The 16,325-nt window shown below is 43.6% G+C and overlaps 2 protein-coding genes across 2 annotated transcripts; one reads left to right on the forward strand and one right to left on the reverse strand.

Moving 5' to 3' along the window:
- On the forward strand, positions 1–8,372 carry LOC109468271 (stromelysin-1-like). Its single transcript, XM_019766530.1, has 10 exons — positions 1–383; positions 2,050–2,137; positions 2,599–2,734; positions 3,808–4,013; positions 4,611–4,821; positions 5,485–5,652; positions 6,272–6,445; positions 6,834–6,973; positions 7,460–7,604; positions 8,097–8,372. Exons 1-10 carry the CDS (start codon positions 187–189, stop codon positions 8,366–8,368), a joined length of 1,737 nt encoding a protein of 578 aa, XP_019622089.1. The 5' UTR covers positions 1–186; the 3' UTR covers positions 8,369–8,372.
- A 1,675-nt stretch (positions 8,373–10,047) lies between these two features.
- Positions 10,048–14,605, reverse strand: LOC109469695 (kelch-like protein 38). Its single transcript, XM_019768304.1, has 2 exons — positions 14,516–14,605; positions 10,048–11,953 (listed from the first exon to the last, which is right to left on the reverse strand). Exon 2 carries the CDS (start codon positions 11,875–11,877, stop codon positions 10,048–10,050), a length of 1,830 nt encoding a protein of 609 aa, XP_019623863.1. The 5' UTR covers positions 11,878–11,953; positions 14,516–14,605.
- Between the last annotated feature and the right edge of the window lie 1,720 nt (positions 14,606–16,325).

Consider the following 16,325-nt stretch of genomic DNA (forward strand, 5'->3'; position numbering starts at 1 on the left):
CTCCAAACGTCCTTAGTCAGAAGAAAACGCCACAGGTATTACAACACAGGAAATTTTACGTCAGAAGACCGTCATTTTTATAGCTATAAATAAGGGCCGAGATGTCCAGTGATTTCAAACACTCCACTTCGAGAGGCAAGAAGACAACACTCAACCACCAGAGACCTGACGAGTCGAGAGGACAACATGAAGAGTTTCTACGTGTTCTGTCTCGCCGCGTGTCTGTACGGCACGCTGCTCGTGCCTTCCTCGGCGCACCCCTCACCCTTACACCGAGGACAGGGACGCCACCACCACCCCCACCCCGACCAGGACGACCTTCCACCAGATGTCGAGCTGATCGACTTCGACCAGTTTTTCGGGGTGCCAGAGGACCCATTAAGGTAAGACATTCATTCGTTTGAACATTTTCTTTTTAACCTCTTCAATCATTTTTTACCAAAAACGTTTAAGGCCTGTATACGTTTCGGCACATCTTATTTGTCATTTCGAAGGGATTGACAACTTTTTCCAACGTATCACTGCACTGTACAAAATCCTATATTCAAGTATGCCCTAAATCATACATAAAAGTACACAGAACCTTTACCCATGTTTTGTGCAGTGTATCTTTAGTGGATGCTGTTAATGTTCCGCTTGCCAGGCCGTTCAGTGATAAGAAGTGACGCACTTTTCCATCGGCATTGCTTATGTGTAAAATCATGAAGTTTAAGTTGAAATTTTATTATTAAGATCAGAAAGGAACTGAGTAGCCAGAATAACGTCCTCCTTACAAAAATGCAGCATTTAGATATACTTCAGCAAAAGCTTAAAAGCTACTTCCAAACTATTGACCACTTTAAGCTTCCTCCCGTGATCCATTTGGACGGATAAAAACACAGATTTAAAACCTGCTTTACGTAAAGTACAAGCAGATTTTTTGGTGGCTGCAAACTTGAAGACAGTACCAAATTGACCAGGCAGCATCCCTTTGCCAGACAGTTATCATTTGCCACCATGCAGTTGGGTGGCTGAGGACTCTCTCTAGTTGGCCTAACCGTAACGCTTTTGCCGCCAGACGTCTGCTTGGAAATTAGCTTTGGGTCCCTAGTTCTCAACCTAAGGCCTCACCGTCTTAATTTTATGGATGACATCCGCGCGCGCATTGATTTTCGCCTGTTCTAAAAAAAAGATCACGTCCACCGAGGCTCTGGCCTGGCTCTAGGCCTGGGTAGTCCATAGTGGTTAGCGACAATACGGAGCCGTTGGTAACCCAGGCTGCCGAAAGCTCTTCGACTCAAGAACTCAGTACATACGTACAGTGCCGATTCATAAATTTCTCAAAAAGCCAGCATGTGCCGACTTGTCGTATACGTCGCTAAGTACTGCCGCAAATTCACAATACCACCTTTGTATTCCTGTACTAGCATTTTTATTTTTGGCCGGAATTTTTTTTATTCGCCCGCGCGCACGAGTTTGGGGGTCATCAGAGGATGTCATCCATAAAATGAAGTCGGCGCGGCCTAAACGAACATCAACAGTCGACCTACAGAAGAAAACACCTGATGTGTGATCACCACATGCTTCTGTAATACACGGTTTCCTGTCTGAAATGTCATCAAGACAAAGAAACAAAAGCCTCATCTTTTTATGTCCATCGTAAGGTTATATTTAATGTCAAGTAAATTACATGTTTCAAAAGGAAGTGGCGAAGACTTCCGAAGTCGTTGCCCTTCGACGAGACAGTGATTTGGACAATTAAATTATATGTTGATTTGATTATATGGATGACATCCTATGGGAAACCCAAAACATAATGCGAGCGTGAAAATGAAGAAAAAAAAATGGCAAAAAAAGTTGCCTTCATTATGAAATCTGCGTGGTTATGAGGGTTGAACAAATGACTAAATACACAGAGTATAGCGAATAATAGACTCTTCATTTTCATTTCTTTCTTTTCCTTTGCAATTGATTCTGGCATTCTTCGACATTAGTATCATTTTCCAACGTTTCCATTGATATATAGTAATATACCAAGCTATAATATCACACTTTTTTCACAATTTACAGTGAACAGATTGAAGGTACGGAAGAAGGTGAGACGAATCGTGAGCCCCTGTCACAACAACCAAAAGGATTCAACAAGAATGACGGAATGGTGAGCCAAATATAGCACTAGTTTTCCTTCAATGTTTCACTTGCTACGATTACAAGTCGGAGACTGTGAGCCAAATGTAGTACTAGTTTTCCTTCAATGTTTAACGTGCTACCATTACATGCTGAGTTTGTGTTTTCGGACGGAAAAAGAAGCTCACGAGATCGTGTACAGCCCGTGTACAGTGTGTCATCGGCCAGTGGCCATTGCGTTGGTGTGTGTTTTGAATTGAAGGCGCACAAGCGGAAATCCAAAACAAACAAAAATTTGACCAGCTACGTAGGCAGAATAAGATAACACGGTACTTGTATGTCCAAACAATTGAGCTAGAATGTAAACTTGACATGAACACCAAAGTATAACTCAGTTACTGAAACGAATGTTTCTTTTTCAGTTCATAGAGGTAATAATAATGATAGAAATATAATCACTGATTTCAGAAAAATAAACTTTATATTTTCTAGCTCTACCTACAACAGTTTGGGTATTACAACATGTCAGAGGACCCCACAGGCATGCTGGGAAGTCTGGGCACCATCAGTCCCATGATGCGTCGCGCGGTCATCAACTTCCAGAGGTTCGCAAACATCCCGACAACAGGTAGGACGGTTTGATAAATTTTCGAAAAATTTTAGTTTTTTTAAATTTTGATTTTAGGCCATTTAAAGACATCCAACCAGAGCCATTTCAGGACAACAAAACAGGATTTTCAGAGTCAATTTTCTGGTTATTCAGTAAGTTTAATCAATCCTATCCCATATTATACTTATATATGTGAGGGAAAAATGCGATGTCACTGACGAAATAAAAAAAAACGGTTGCTTGTTTTCTGTTCACAGTATTGTATGGTTCAAGCTCTTGATGATAAAAAACACAAAGACTACTTACGTAGCTAGCTTGTCTTAGTATGAGAGGATGACGAAAATGTTCTAAGGAATGGCAGTACTTAACTCAATATCAGGAAGATTTCCTTATCTATAATATTTTTGTTTTACCGCCTTACAATAACATTGGATTGGGCACAAGTGTGGATTTAGTGATATCGCCCAGTTTTTGCCCAAACCATAGCGTTCCGAAATGGCAACAAACAAATAGCATACACCAACTTGACTAAAGTGACCGTAACTCCTGGAAATTCGATCTTTTCGGAGCTGAGTCGGCTAATTTTGAGCGCGCTATCTGACGTAATGTCAGCCCACACAACTTCAGTACCGTGTTGTATTTTTGGACAGGCGGCGGACGTACACCCGTGTTTTGTTTAGTCACCACTCGCTCAGTGCCATGTTTGGGCCATTGTTGTTCTCCCGTGTGCTTCCCGTATCGGGTGTCTGGCGAACAAAAAGCAGAATCGTTGGTGAGAACCACAACAAAAACACACTACACAGAAGTGCACTTAGCACTGCGACCTGCCCTCCCACAGGTCAGAGACCTCAACAGGATTCCGAAGGAAATTAACTATTAGTCATCAGACCTCTGGCTATTTGAACACTAGGACAGGCAGGGCATTGACCTTAAGTATTAGTCTAGTGACTCTTGGTTTGGCGCTCTTTGTTTAGGTCTTGTTCCAATGTTTTCGTAAGAGTTTGTTGGTCTTGTGTGTTACCATCTTGTCGAAATTTTTCATGTTGATTGTTCAGCTGTATTAACTGCAAATACGTTGATTTAAATTCCAGGTGTCATTGATGAAAAGACGGCAGAGATGATGAAGATGCCGCGGTGCGGATGCCCTGATGTTGTGGCGCCGCCTAGCGGTCCTGTGGCGCGTTACACCCGCCTGGGCAGCAGATGGCAAAAGAACGACCTGACCTACCGCATCAACAACTTCACTCCTGACCTCCCCCGCGATCAAGTAGTAGATGCCATTGCCCGCGCATTTGACGTAAGTTTTTTGTTTGTTTGTTTGTTATTTCTTTATTTTTTCCCTAGTTAGTTAGTTTGTTTTCATATAAATTAAGATTTTCTTTTCTATTTCTTTCATCAGTTGGTATCATTTTCTGTGTTAGTGCTAGCAACAGAGTTGTCATATATACGCTACAATATTCTCAAGCAAGAAAGTGAGTACTCGGTAGATATCAATAGATATCTTCAATCCCCAAAGCTATAAGGTTGCATAGTATTTATTCGGGAACAAAGTAGTGCGGCACAATAGTTGAGAAAGCTGCAGCGATTCTTCTGTGCATGGCTGCGAGATGAAACTGTGTGCTGATATGGCCTGTGGTAGAAGATTGTCAAAGTTGAATTTGCTGCAGTTCATAAGTTTTCCGCATAGCGTATGTAAAAGATTGCATCAGAAGAGATTTTTCACATATTTTGTAAATCATACCCTGAAATTAAACACATACTATTCTGCACCTTGATTGTGGAACCCTATCCTATATTTTTTTACCGCGTCGAAGTGAGTCACCTTTGGGTCCTTAATCTTCATAGGGCGAAAACGGTGTTCTGCTACCATAACACAAAATTCCTCCACCAACAGGTATGGTCCGAGGTGACGCCCTTGACCTTCAGACGTGTTTCCGGTCCAGCTGACATCGAGATCCGGTTCGCCGCCGGTAGCCATGGAGACGGCAACGCCTTCGACTCCAGGGGAGGCGTCCTGGCGCATGCGTACCAACCCGGAGGGGGCATCGGCGGTGACGCCCATTTTGACGAGTCGGAAGTCTGGCAAATCGGAGGACCAAGTATCGGTGAGGATCTTATAATGTTTACCGAAGGAAAACATACTGTTTTTGCTCCGTTTCTTCTTCTTCTTCTTCTCCTCCAAACAGTGACGTATGACCTGACCAATGACATGATTTGTTGACGTCTGTCACCATGGTGACTGGTGTTGGGTTACATAATGTTGCAATTTCATGGTCTGCTCCGCTCCTGTCACCATGTACTGGTAGTACAATGCATTTGAATGTGTTTGAGTAAGAATCAACAGAGCAGACCATGTCCGAAGGTAAACATTATGCATTTGCTTTGCAAATGTTTTTGTTTCAATTAACCGAAACAAAGGATAGTTGGACCACTTGATTTATACATATATGTGCTGATTATCATGGAATACCTGACGCTCAGGCATATGCTTCATTGTTACTTTACCTTCAAGTTTCCATAAATTCTATATGTCTAAAGCAAAAAGGTTATATGCCTATAACCTGTTGGTAGTAATATTACTCAAGTTGCAATGAAATTTAAAATGCGTGAAGAGCGGAGAGTTCTACAATTTCCGTACATATTAGTACTTGGACGGCTTCTAGAAATGTGTACTTAAGTACGTACTTAAATATTTTGAATTATTTTGTACAATTCTGCATTCTTGACAAACTGCACGAGCTCATCGGTGTCTCATGCCTGCCCCCTAGCGTTCCTGAGCGGAACTGACCTGTTCTCGGTGGCGGCTCACGAGTTCGGCCACTCTCTGGGGCTGGGGCACTCCCAAGTGAACTCCGCCCTGATGGCGCCGTTCTACCGGTACCAGTCGCGTCTGCGTCTGGACAGAGACGATATCAACGGGATTCAGAGTCTGTACGGTAAGGAACGGACTTTTACTTAGTAGCCTCCTTCGCAGACCCGTGCGGCGGCGGCGATAATATTTTGGGGTAGCGACGCGTGTAGTAGTAGTAGTAGTAGTAGTAGTAGTAGTAGTAGTAGTAGTAGTAGTAGTAGTAGTAGTAGTAGTAGTAGTAGTAGTAGTAGTAGTAGTAATAGTAGTAGTAGTAGTAGTAGTAGTAGTAGTAGTAGTGTATGCCGCAGATGGAATTTTGGAATTGATTGTCAGGCGGCGAAATACTCCCTCCACGGCAAAACACCATTTGGGACATACCTCGCGTGGCTACCCGAAAAAAATTAACGCTGCCGCCGTACAAGTCTGCGAAGGAGGATAACGTTGACCTTTTCCTACATACGACTGTTCAGCCATAGCTGAAGCTCTTTGATTCTTTGATTGTCTAGATAATTGCAGATTTGATTTTATCAAGGTAGACAAGAAGAATCAAAACCATTAGATTATTGTTCACTCATGTTATATCAGTTACCGTAAATTTGGAAGCACCAGGAATAATAAGCTAGGGCGAAAAGTATACCGTGATAACCCAAAGCTGTTTTGCCCACTATCTATGCAAATAATGAACGGCTAAAACTTACGAACAGGTGGACCGCAACCTCGTCCTCGTCCCCAGCCCACGCCAGCACCTCGTCCCCAGCCCACCAAGCCTCCCGTGAACCCACCGCCCCCTGGCGGAGAGGGTGATGCTGACACCTGCAGCGGGAAAAGTTTCGACGCCTTCACCCGCTTGGCCAACGGCACCATGTACGCCTTCAGAGGTTAGTTAACGATTAATCATTAACCAGTTTTAGTTGAGTACTAAACCAATGAGCAGAAATGTGTAGTAAATGTGAGTTACGTGACACATGACAAATACTACACCCATGCTATAAACAGAGACGGTGGACGATATAAACTGCCTGGCACGTTTGACCAATTGCCGACGTCACGTATCCGTAACGTCTCGTGTGAATTGGTCACGTGTGCGCAACTCTCGCGAGATCACGTTTGTAAGTGATTGGTCATTATTTATCCTGATGAAGGCCACAGTGGTCGTTGAAAATTTGGTTCTTGTTTGCTCTTGTGTTGGAAGAAGGTTTAGCATTACACTTCAATAGAAATTCCTTTAGATTTAACTTCAATGTATGTCTTCAACATAAATTTTAGGGAAGTACTTCTGGCAGCTGACTGAGCGTGGGGTGTCGCCTGGATACCCACAGCTGATCAAGGACGTCTGGCAGGGATTGCCGGGAAATCTGGACGCCGCCATGTTCTATGAGATCAACGGAAAGACATACTTCTTCAAGGTCAGTGTTAGAGGGCAAATTTGTACTCTTATTATACTGATGATTCCACACAACGTTCTGATGTGTTTTAAAGGGGAAAACTCCACGTATCTTGGTGTATACTTCTTTAAATCTCCATTGCTTAAAGCTGCATTTTTTTACGTTAGGGCGATACGAATGGTAAATTTTCCTCTTCATTTCTTTACAAAGTATTTTGGACCAACCCTACTCCATTGCAAATAATTGAAATTCAGAAAGTGAATGTGACAAAATATGACATCTTGAGTGTGTTTTAAATCATGTCATTCATGTTTGTTTACATTCTGGTAGTTTGTGGTGGCACCACAAATTGCCACCCATGAATAATGATGTCAACAATCACACGAATGTTTTAAAAACAAATTTAAAATACATGTGGGTATTTCAATTTTTGGTAAAAAATGTTACTTTTTGCCCCTTTAATCTATTTTGTATGTTTGTCTGACCTTGCTGTTCGTGCTGTTCCAGGGAGGACAGTTCTGGCGGTTTACCGGTGACAGCATGGACAGCGGATACCCCCGTTCCATCAGTGTCTGGCGTACTGTGAGTGACATCGACGCCGCTCTGTACTACGGAGAATGGGACGGCAGAACCAGATCCTACTTCTTCAAAGGTAAGGAATCACTACAGCACTTACTTTTGTATCAAAAGCCGTTGTATACGAACGTAAAAGGTAGCAATTACTCTAACTACACCACCACAGCTGGCCACAGAACATTTAAATACTTGGGCACTAGCTATTTTAACAAAGTACCGTATGACACAAGACAGATTTCATCCATAAAAGACTTAAAAGTTAAAAACAATTAGTTTTCTAAAGCAATGAGCATGGTATGGCGAATACTTAAAGTAATAGACGGTTCGAATTCATTTTTATTTCTTTACAATTTTCTTATATTTTCCTTTGCTCATTTTGTAGCTGCTTTGTACGATTTACTGTATGGGCGAAAACTTTTTTCTTTTGGAAACGGACGAAAATTCATGCGCGCGTGGATGTCATCCATATAATCAAATCAACATGGCCTAACCAGGCAATATCTCTTCTACAAAGACTAAGTTGTAACAGACATTTCTAGTTGACTAATTCCACCGTCTCTCCGCACAGACGGGCAGTACTGGCGGTACACCGGCGGGGCCCGGGCGGGAGCCGACTCCGGCTACCCCCGCTCCCTCAGCCTGTGGCGCGGCTTCCCCACACGGATCGACGCCGCCTTCACCAGCGCGGACGGCACCAGGTACATCTTCCGTAAGGACCGCTACTGGAAACTGGCAGCTAACCGCGCTGCTGTGGACACCAACGGGGGGTACCCGCGGAGCGTCGCCACGGACTTTCTGGGTTGCGCTAAAACCCTTGTAGACCTAGAGGTAGAGCCTTGATAGAAAACACTAAAGGGCACAGCACAGTAATAGGGCTTTCCTATGTTAATATATGGGAATTATGTCAAAACAACGTGGTCAACATTCATATACCTGAGTTTTAGACCTTGAAGAACATACATTGGCAGGGTAGGCCAACCTCTCAAGTCTCCATTCCCAAAAAATGACAAAATCCTACGCACCTAAACCATGCGAGAATTCTACCCAAACATTGAGAAGTGACCCCTGACCTCTCTGGACAGCTGATGACCGCATGTAAACCTATATCTTCTTCAGCCAGCCAGACAACACAAACATGGCTGCAAGTCTGTTTTTTCACCAAAATTAAAATACTACAACCCTTACCTATAACATCCAAGTCAAAAACAACAACATTTCCCTAGAAAAAGACTTCTTTACACTCTACATTACATTGCCATCTCTATATACTAAAACTGGGCCCTCTGCGCCTGCGCTATTACTAACCTTTGCCCTAAAATATCGATAGTAGTGGTGACTTGGATATCAACATCGCATTTATGACACATTTGAAATGCCAATTAATATCAATTTAAAGAATGATTCACAAATTTGATATTCACGATTAAGAAATCAACGTAGAGTTGCAGTTTTAGTCAGAAAAATTTCAATCAACAAAATTATGCCATAGGGAACTTCCATAGGGAAATATAATCTGTACCTGTATAGCCAGTATAACCACCCTTCGGCGTAACACACCAGCTTATGCCTATGTATATTTGTTGCATTGAGTCAGACAGCTAGTAGAATTATTAGTTTTTTTATAATTGCGACATTGCGATGTTGAATATATTTATTTCTCGCACAATTGTAACTTATTGACATACATATCAATAGTATTATCTTAACTTATTCATTGCTTATGTATTTATTACTGTAAGGACTATGGATGCTTGCGTTGTTTTATTTAAGAATATGTGGTGGAAAAGAATTTCTGGTATTCATTGTAGAGAGATAACATGACGAACTAGATAGCCAGTATTTCCTCTTACCTATACCTACTTGCAAATTATTTTATATAAATGAAGCTTCAGATCATGTGTGAAAATAGGAAGTATTATTCTTAAAACTTTATTATATCTATCGACAGACATTGGTAAGTTTTAATTAATGTTTCTGAAGTTTTCTAACGTAAGTTAGATGCAACAATAATAATAATGATTCTAGAGGGCCGGAAATATGCAAAATGATTTTAGATTTGGTGATTTTTTTTTAACCTAAAGCTGATTTTTTATAATATATGTACGTCATGTTTCTGCGCTGAGATATGCAATAAATATTTGCTTTACGATGACGCAAATTATATTGTTGTTTTTTCATAGTTTGATCGGAACGTATGCATCAATGATTGGAAGGCATGATTAATATGTAGTATAAGTACATGAATGAATGACTGAATGAACGAATGAATGAATGAATGAATTAGTGAAATGAACAAACTAAAGGACCGGCGAACGAATAGCAAGATCTTTTTCCAGACAAAGAATATTCGACTAAGCTCATAATACTAAATTCAGCTTAGTCTACCAGTAAAATGCGGAAAATATATAGCATATCAGAGCTCGAGGATTGAGGTTGACATGATATTATGCCAAACAAAATTTATACATGTAGACTACGGAAAAATATCAGGCTGGCTATAGCTAGAACACTGTAACCATTCACTGTACTGTCTCTTCCGACTTTCCTTCTTTCGTAGACACGTTGCTGCGTTCTTGACCGCCAAAAATGTCAAGATCTCTGCAAAACCATCCAAACGACAGTTTGTCCACTGTTACGGTGACGGGGTTCCACGCAGTAAATGGCAGGTACGTCACAGACTCTTGGAAAAGTCCTCCGCCCGTCGGCCCGCTGTCGTCGTAGCGGTACAGGTAGTCGTGGGGCTCATCGCAACACTGGAACAGACCGCCGTACACTCCAGTCGTGTACACGTGCGGGGGTCTGTCGTGGCTAGGTCGCTTGTCTGTCGTCTGGTTCACAGGATTGTACGACAGCATGTGTCCGGTGGTGTTAGTTTTTACAACCAGGATTTGGTTACCATATACACCCGCAGCTTTGACCGACATAGCTGTATCCTTCACAGTTTTCCATTCATCTTCAGTTGGGTTGTAACTCTGGAATGTCAGGAAGTTTTCATTTGGCTCTTCAGTCTCCTCAGTAAAAATACCCGTGTCTACTGGATCGAGAAGGTACAGGTTACCGTGGGAGACACATGCTTGTACAGTCGTGGGTACATCGGGGCACGGGCTGCATATTGTCCACGTGTTGGTGTCTTCTGTGTACATTTCCACACTAGCAGTACTAGCAGTTGGCATGTCGTTCTGTTGTCCTCCGATCACGTAAAGTCTACCCTTCTCCGCGGCAGATATGTGACCGTAGCGAGCGACGTGCATGTCAGAAAGCTCCCTCCACGTATCCTGGAGGAAGCTGTAGCTGTACGCACACTTCTGTACGCCGGCTTTGGGATTGCGAACGTCTGTTGTTCCGCCAGTGAGGTACACAGTGTCCCCGTCAACTGCAACAGACATTAGGGATAGCTTTTGTGGCATCTGCGTTACCTTCCTCCAACTGTCATCCTCTTCGTCATAGCATAGTACCTCACAACTCTCTGCTTTCTGTGTCTCCTGGTCTGGCTGACCAAAAAGGAGAACTATTTCGTGTGTGGCACTGCGACGACTTTTCCTCTGTTGGTCACACCTTCTTTCCTTCAAGTAAACCTGACTGTTTGTGATCATCTCCAGGCATTCGTTTGCCTCCAGGACCAGCGGATGGTTCGCAAACCTCCTCAAGGTGGACAGTCTCAAATGTGTCAGCCTCACGCACTGCAGTACTTCCGGGAAACTGTGGAGGCGCTGTTGAGTGTTATGGCTCACCCATTTCAGGACTGCGGTCAGAGCGTCTTCTTCACTTTTGATGACTAGTTCCTCACTGTCTAGTATTTCCTTGACGTCATTCTCCCCCAGTTCCAAGAAGTTTGGATCCTCCTCAGCGGAAGAGAACTGAGATATAACCATATGTCTGGCTCTGTCAAGCAGTGCCGTGCAACAAACTGCCTTTGCAAGGGCCATAACCCCAATGCAGTTACATGTATCCAGATGACTGTCTACATACTTCTCACATGCGGCTTGGATGCCGGAGAATTGCCACATGTTTGCCGCCAACAGCAGTTCTTGAACCCGCTCACCATCTATCTCCACCCGCCCTGTGTATAGATAACCGACAAGTTTTCTTAGTTCTGCAATTCGGACACCAGACAGGCGGATTTCCTCCTTCCCAAATTCCGACATTTCAGTCAAGAACATGGCCCTGAAGACGGGATTCTTCGCCAGAACGAGCCGGTGGCAAGGCAAGACCCCGTCGTCTGCGCAAATATTTACGTCAGTGAGAATGGCATCCTGCCAGAAGTCGTGAAAGGTCGCGAGGGAAGTCTGGGCGTAGTCGTCTTTGTTAGATTTTGCCTTGTTAGGTTTTGGGCCGTCGCCTGCAGCCATATCCCCGCTTGACGTCTGCTTTTGACTCCGATGAACAGTGAAACAGTTGACTTACAGCAATGAAACAGCAAAGGTTCTACAGGAAAACAAAAGGAAAATGTTTCAGCACTTATTGTGTTCCATTTTCGTTTAGAGCCAGGAAATCTTCAAGAAGGGGCAGATCGTAGCCTCTATGACCAGGCTTCGGAGCAGGAGCGGCAAACTGTACTCTCCAGCGGACCAAGCTAGTCTCCACCAGACTCCTTTGCAGGCTGAATAAATAATAGAAATCGGCCAAGCTGGACCCTCTATGGCCGGCTAACTCCCCCTTAGCCGATTTCTACTATTCATTCAACCTGCAAAGGAGTCTGGTGGAGACTAGGATCAAGCCCCGGCCCCTGGCATGTTATCTGTCTATTTGGCCAATTTATACTATTTCCAGCCGCTTTCTGAAGCCTGGTAGAGGCTAGGCAGATTGAACGTTTTCAGGCTAGACCTTTTTTTTCGCTGGCATTAACGATGTGATAGTGCTCAACAGAAAACATTACGGGGGGGAGTCCCAACAAAAAATCTGCTTGGATTTCATTACGTACGCATATGGCTGAAACGTGGCCATGGCCTATAGCTAGGCTTTAGATATACGTTATACGATATACGAAATACGTTAAACGGATTGCTGTGTGCGTATGTAGGTTAAGTGAAATTAGAGATCAAAGAAAAGCTGTAAGCAGGAGTTCCCAAAATAACCCCGAGCCAATAATACAACGTATACTTTGATTAGGTTTGCTTGGGTCTGGTTAACATCTTGACAGGCTTGCTTGCGTGAACTCCCACCGTTTTACGTAGGCAATGACGTCACTAACGATAAGAGTGGCACATCTCTGTCTATTTTTGGGGCACCACTGCAGTTGTACACCTTTTCTTAATTTGGCAATTTTCACAATGTCCTATTTACTGGATCTTAACACTTGCTTGACGCAAAGTTAGCCTGGTTACCAAACCTAATATAGCGCCGAGTACGCAAATAGGCTAGCAAAAGTAGCGTTCTCACAATAAAGAGGTAAGGCCACAGAAAGTAAATTGTATGGATGGTAACCTCCGCAGATACCAAATCTAATGCGATAGGGCGAAAAAAAAACAAGGCGGGCCAATATATATTTAACCTGTATACCTTGTTAAGCAAGAAATGATACCTATATTGTGCTAAATTTACTGCAAATATTATAGAATCCATTTGTCACTGAAACAACTTTGATAACAAAAAGTTTTAAACCATTGTACAAGTGTTTTTGATTCAGTGGGAATATCACATATATACTCAGCCACCATCACATAGAAGAAAGTAAATACATAATTCACTGAGCTGCCTCGAAGAAAAAGACAAAACATTAAATCAGAGCCTTTTCTATCTTGTCTCCTCTTTCCATGTTTATCTGCCATCCTCGTTCCGGCATGGCAAACATGCCATTTTACCAATTTTTGGCATGTTGACCACTGTCAGAGGGCAACAACATTTCTCCCCCCCCCCCAAATCTCAATGCGCGCGCTAATGTCATCCATAAAAATGACTTGCTGTGGCCTAACCTTAGTGCAGTGTTGGCACCACAGGAAGGCCGGGCTTTAATTTATTCTTCTAGCACATTACGGTAAAGTGCAGTAAATAAAGGCTTTACGTAAGACACAGTCAGGGACAACACTCACGTAAGTCATATCGTCTTTCAAAACAGCGGAGGCGACTGTCAGTTTTCAAGTGTCGAGTAAAGGTCACATCCTGAACCAAGTCCATTGTCAATCAACGTGCCGGATTGTTAACCTTTCCGACAAGGACCATCTCGCGTATCGGGTGTCACTGCCTACGTCCATGTACGGTGTCTATCATTCATCTATCATCCTTTGTCACGACGTACAGGGTTAGGCTTGGGGACCGTTCACTTAATAAACCGTACAGGAGGACGGTTAGCCGTACAGGGTTAGGTCTGGGGGTCGTTCACATAATAAACCGTACAGGTGGACGGTTAGCCGTCACAGGGTTGGGCCTGGCTGGGGGCCGTTCACTTAATAAATCGTACAGGAGGACGGTTAGCCGTACAGGGTTAGGCTTGGGGGCCGTTCACCTAACAAACCGTACAGGAGGACGGTGTTAGCCTCTATCACGACGTACAGGGTTAGGCTTAGGGGCCGTTCACATAATAAACCGTACAGGAGGACGGCTAGCCTCTATGAGGGCCTGCATGGGGGGGGGGGTGATTACGAATTACGCAAAATTTTTGCCGCCGATTACGTTAAATTCTCAGAGCTGATTACGACTTAATAATGTACTAATACGAATTACGTTGATTTTTGGGGAGGCGGCCTACGGATTACGAAGACTAAAAAGGCCTAATTACTAGTGCGCCCTACGAAGAAGGGCAGGCAGTTCCCCCTCTATACCATCCCCTCTAAGCGGCTGGAAAGAGTAGGAAACATGGCGGGTTTGAAATTAATTGTGTAAAAAGGTTAGACTGTGCCATAAGCACCAAGAAGGTTAAATACAAGATTGATTTTAAACCTCCTAAGAAGGCCTTGTAAGCATGAAGTGCGCAAATACCCTCACATCATGACGTCAGTTGCACAAGGAGACACAACAATTTGAACAAAAGCATTCAGCACATAAACATACCAGCTCAGAAGTGACGTAGGTTGAAACTCCCGGTTGGGTGGAATTTTCCGGACGGTTATACGCGTATCGCAGCCTCTTTTCTACATTGTCTTGAAGTAAGATACCCCCAGTATACGTTACTCTTACATTTATATGGAGTCAGTAGCGCTTTCGGTTACAGCCGGTTGTGCAATACAATGGCGATGGTATATTTTTGGACATGTCGTCACCACAACTTGTTGGACATATGACGACATCACCATGAAAGACTCGATCAACTACAGTATTGTCTCAGTAATACTAGATCTCAGTAAGAGTATACTATTGTCTATACAAAATCCATAGAGTCTTTCGCACATACAATGATACATGTACATGTGATCAACTAACCACATACGTTATATTTGCCATTGAAAATTTTGTTTTACTGCCGTGTATGTAACGTTATATCTTTTCAGATGTGAGCCTTATGTATATGAGACATGGCCAGCTACACTGATGTAGCCGGCCGGCCCTAAAACTGGATGCGAAGTTTAAACTTGGATGGTGGAAAGCTACTATGGGAGCTAGATTTGATATCGAGTCGTTGGCCAGTTCCCTTCGGTGGCCCAAGGCACTACGCCCGCCGGCCAACTCCCCTCGTAGCGGTAATTTGGACAGGCGGGCGTAGTGCCCTGGGCCACCGAAGGTACCTGGCTAACGACCCGATATCCAGTCTGACTCCCAGGGCATAGTGTAAGGCCGATCCCCCTAAAATAAACGTGGTTCCAGTTGTTACCCCGCGTGTCGCAACCAGGACGGGAAAATCCCCCGCGACTTGGGACGCTGGCAGGTGTGCGGGGTGTGACGTCATTGGCTGGCAGCCAATCAAAAAATTCCTTGCGCAAATAGATATGGCCAGGTTGTAAGCTGTTCCAGATGGTGTCGCTACTCCCGTTGGAGGAAATATGACATCCTGACCCTTTAAATTTTCTCATCGTTGATACATTTCAGAAACGTAAAATGTACGAGTGAAAAAGGCAAAAGAAGCATTGTTCTTTTGAAAAGCTGAATAGAAAGGCTGGTGCATATTACAGTTTTCAACAATTTATCATCAAGGCTTACTCAGAAACTGTAACGTTACCTTTTCTGCCGCAGTAGTAATATTACCACTTGAGTTCTGGATTTCTTCAGACGACCCGCAAAAAGAAGTCAAAGACAACTTCAGATTTTCTGGAATCTCTAACAATAACATGTTCGTCACCCGTCTGTCGAGCAATTGTATGTAACAAACATAGCCATCTTCTAGTCTCCCCCACACTAAACAACTCGGATTTAAATTCAGCCAAACTTAGCCAAATATGGATACTGATAATTTGCCAGGGGAGTTTGGCAACCGTAGAGTTCATTTGCTTGCTTCGGAGGAGGAAATGAATAGCCAATTATAGCTCCCACTCCTGACAGCAGCCCAAGACAGGAGGACCTGGCTATATTCCTGCTGCAAAGTCTGCCTTGTCCCCCCGACGACCAGTGTCGGTCATGGGACTAGGTAGGTAGTAGGTAGGTAGTCCTAGATCCGAGGATGTAGGATAGTCTCTACCAGACTAACTTTGCTGGCTATATATATAGGAGAATATTTGCCACGGGAGTTTGGCCGTCTTGTAGGAGGGAAAGAAACTACCTCTCCGCGACCGGACGCCCTTGGCCAATTTTTACTCTATTTTGCCGAATTCTACGATCAGTATTCCCGTAGAAAGGCCTGGTGGAGGCTAAATGTAGGATTCGGGAGCTTTAATAGGTTCGGTAACCAGGCTAGAAAATTAACCCTCCCGCGGACTGACTGTCTTGGCGA

The sequence above is a fragment of the Branchiostoma belcheri genome, unplaced genomic scaffold, assembly GCF_001625305.1.
Source record: "Branchiostoma belcheri isolate BF01 breed outbred unplaced genomic scaffold, Haploidv18h27 scaffold1, whole genome shotgun sequence".
NCBI classification, from domain to species: domain Eukaryota; kingdom Metazoa; phylum Chordata; class Leptocardii; order Amphioxiformes; family Branchiostomatidae; genus Branchiostoma; species Branchiostoma belcheri.

What these genes read in the sequence shown, in the direction of transcription:
- LOC109469695 (XM_019768304.1), bottom strand. Translation starts at nt 11,877, where the DNA reads ATGGCTGCAGGCGACGGCCCAAAACCTAACAAGGCAAAATCTAACAAA.
- LOC109468271 (XM_019766530.1), top strand. Translation starts at nt 187, where the DNA reads ATGAAGAGTTTCTACGTGTTCTGTCTCGCCGCGTGTCTGTACGGCACG. An exon ending in CCATTGCCCGCGCATTTGAC is followed by an intron (nt 4,014 to 4,610) that starts GTAAGTTTTTTG and finishes CTCCACCAACAG; the next exon opens with GTATGGTCCGAGGTGACGCC. An exon ending in GAAAGACATACTTCTTCAAG is followed by an intron (nt 6,974 to 7,459) that starts GTCAGTGTTAGA and finishes GTGCTGTTCCAG; the next exon opens with GGAGGACAGTTCTGGCGGTT.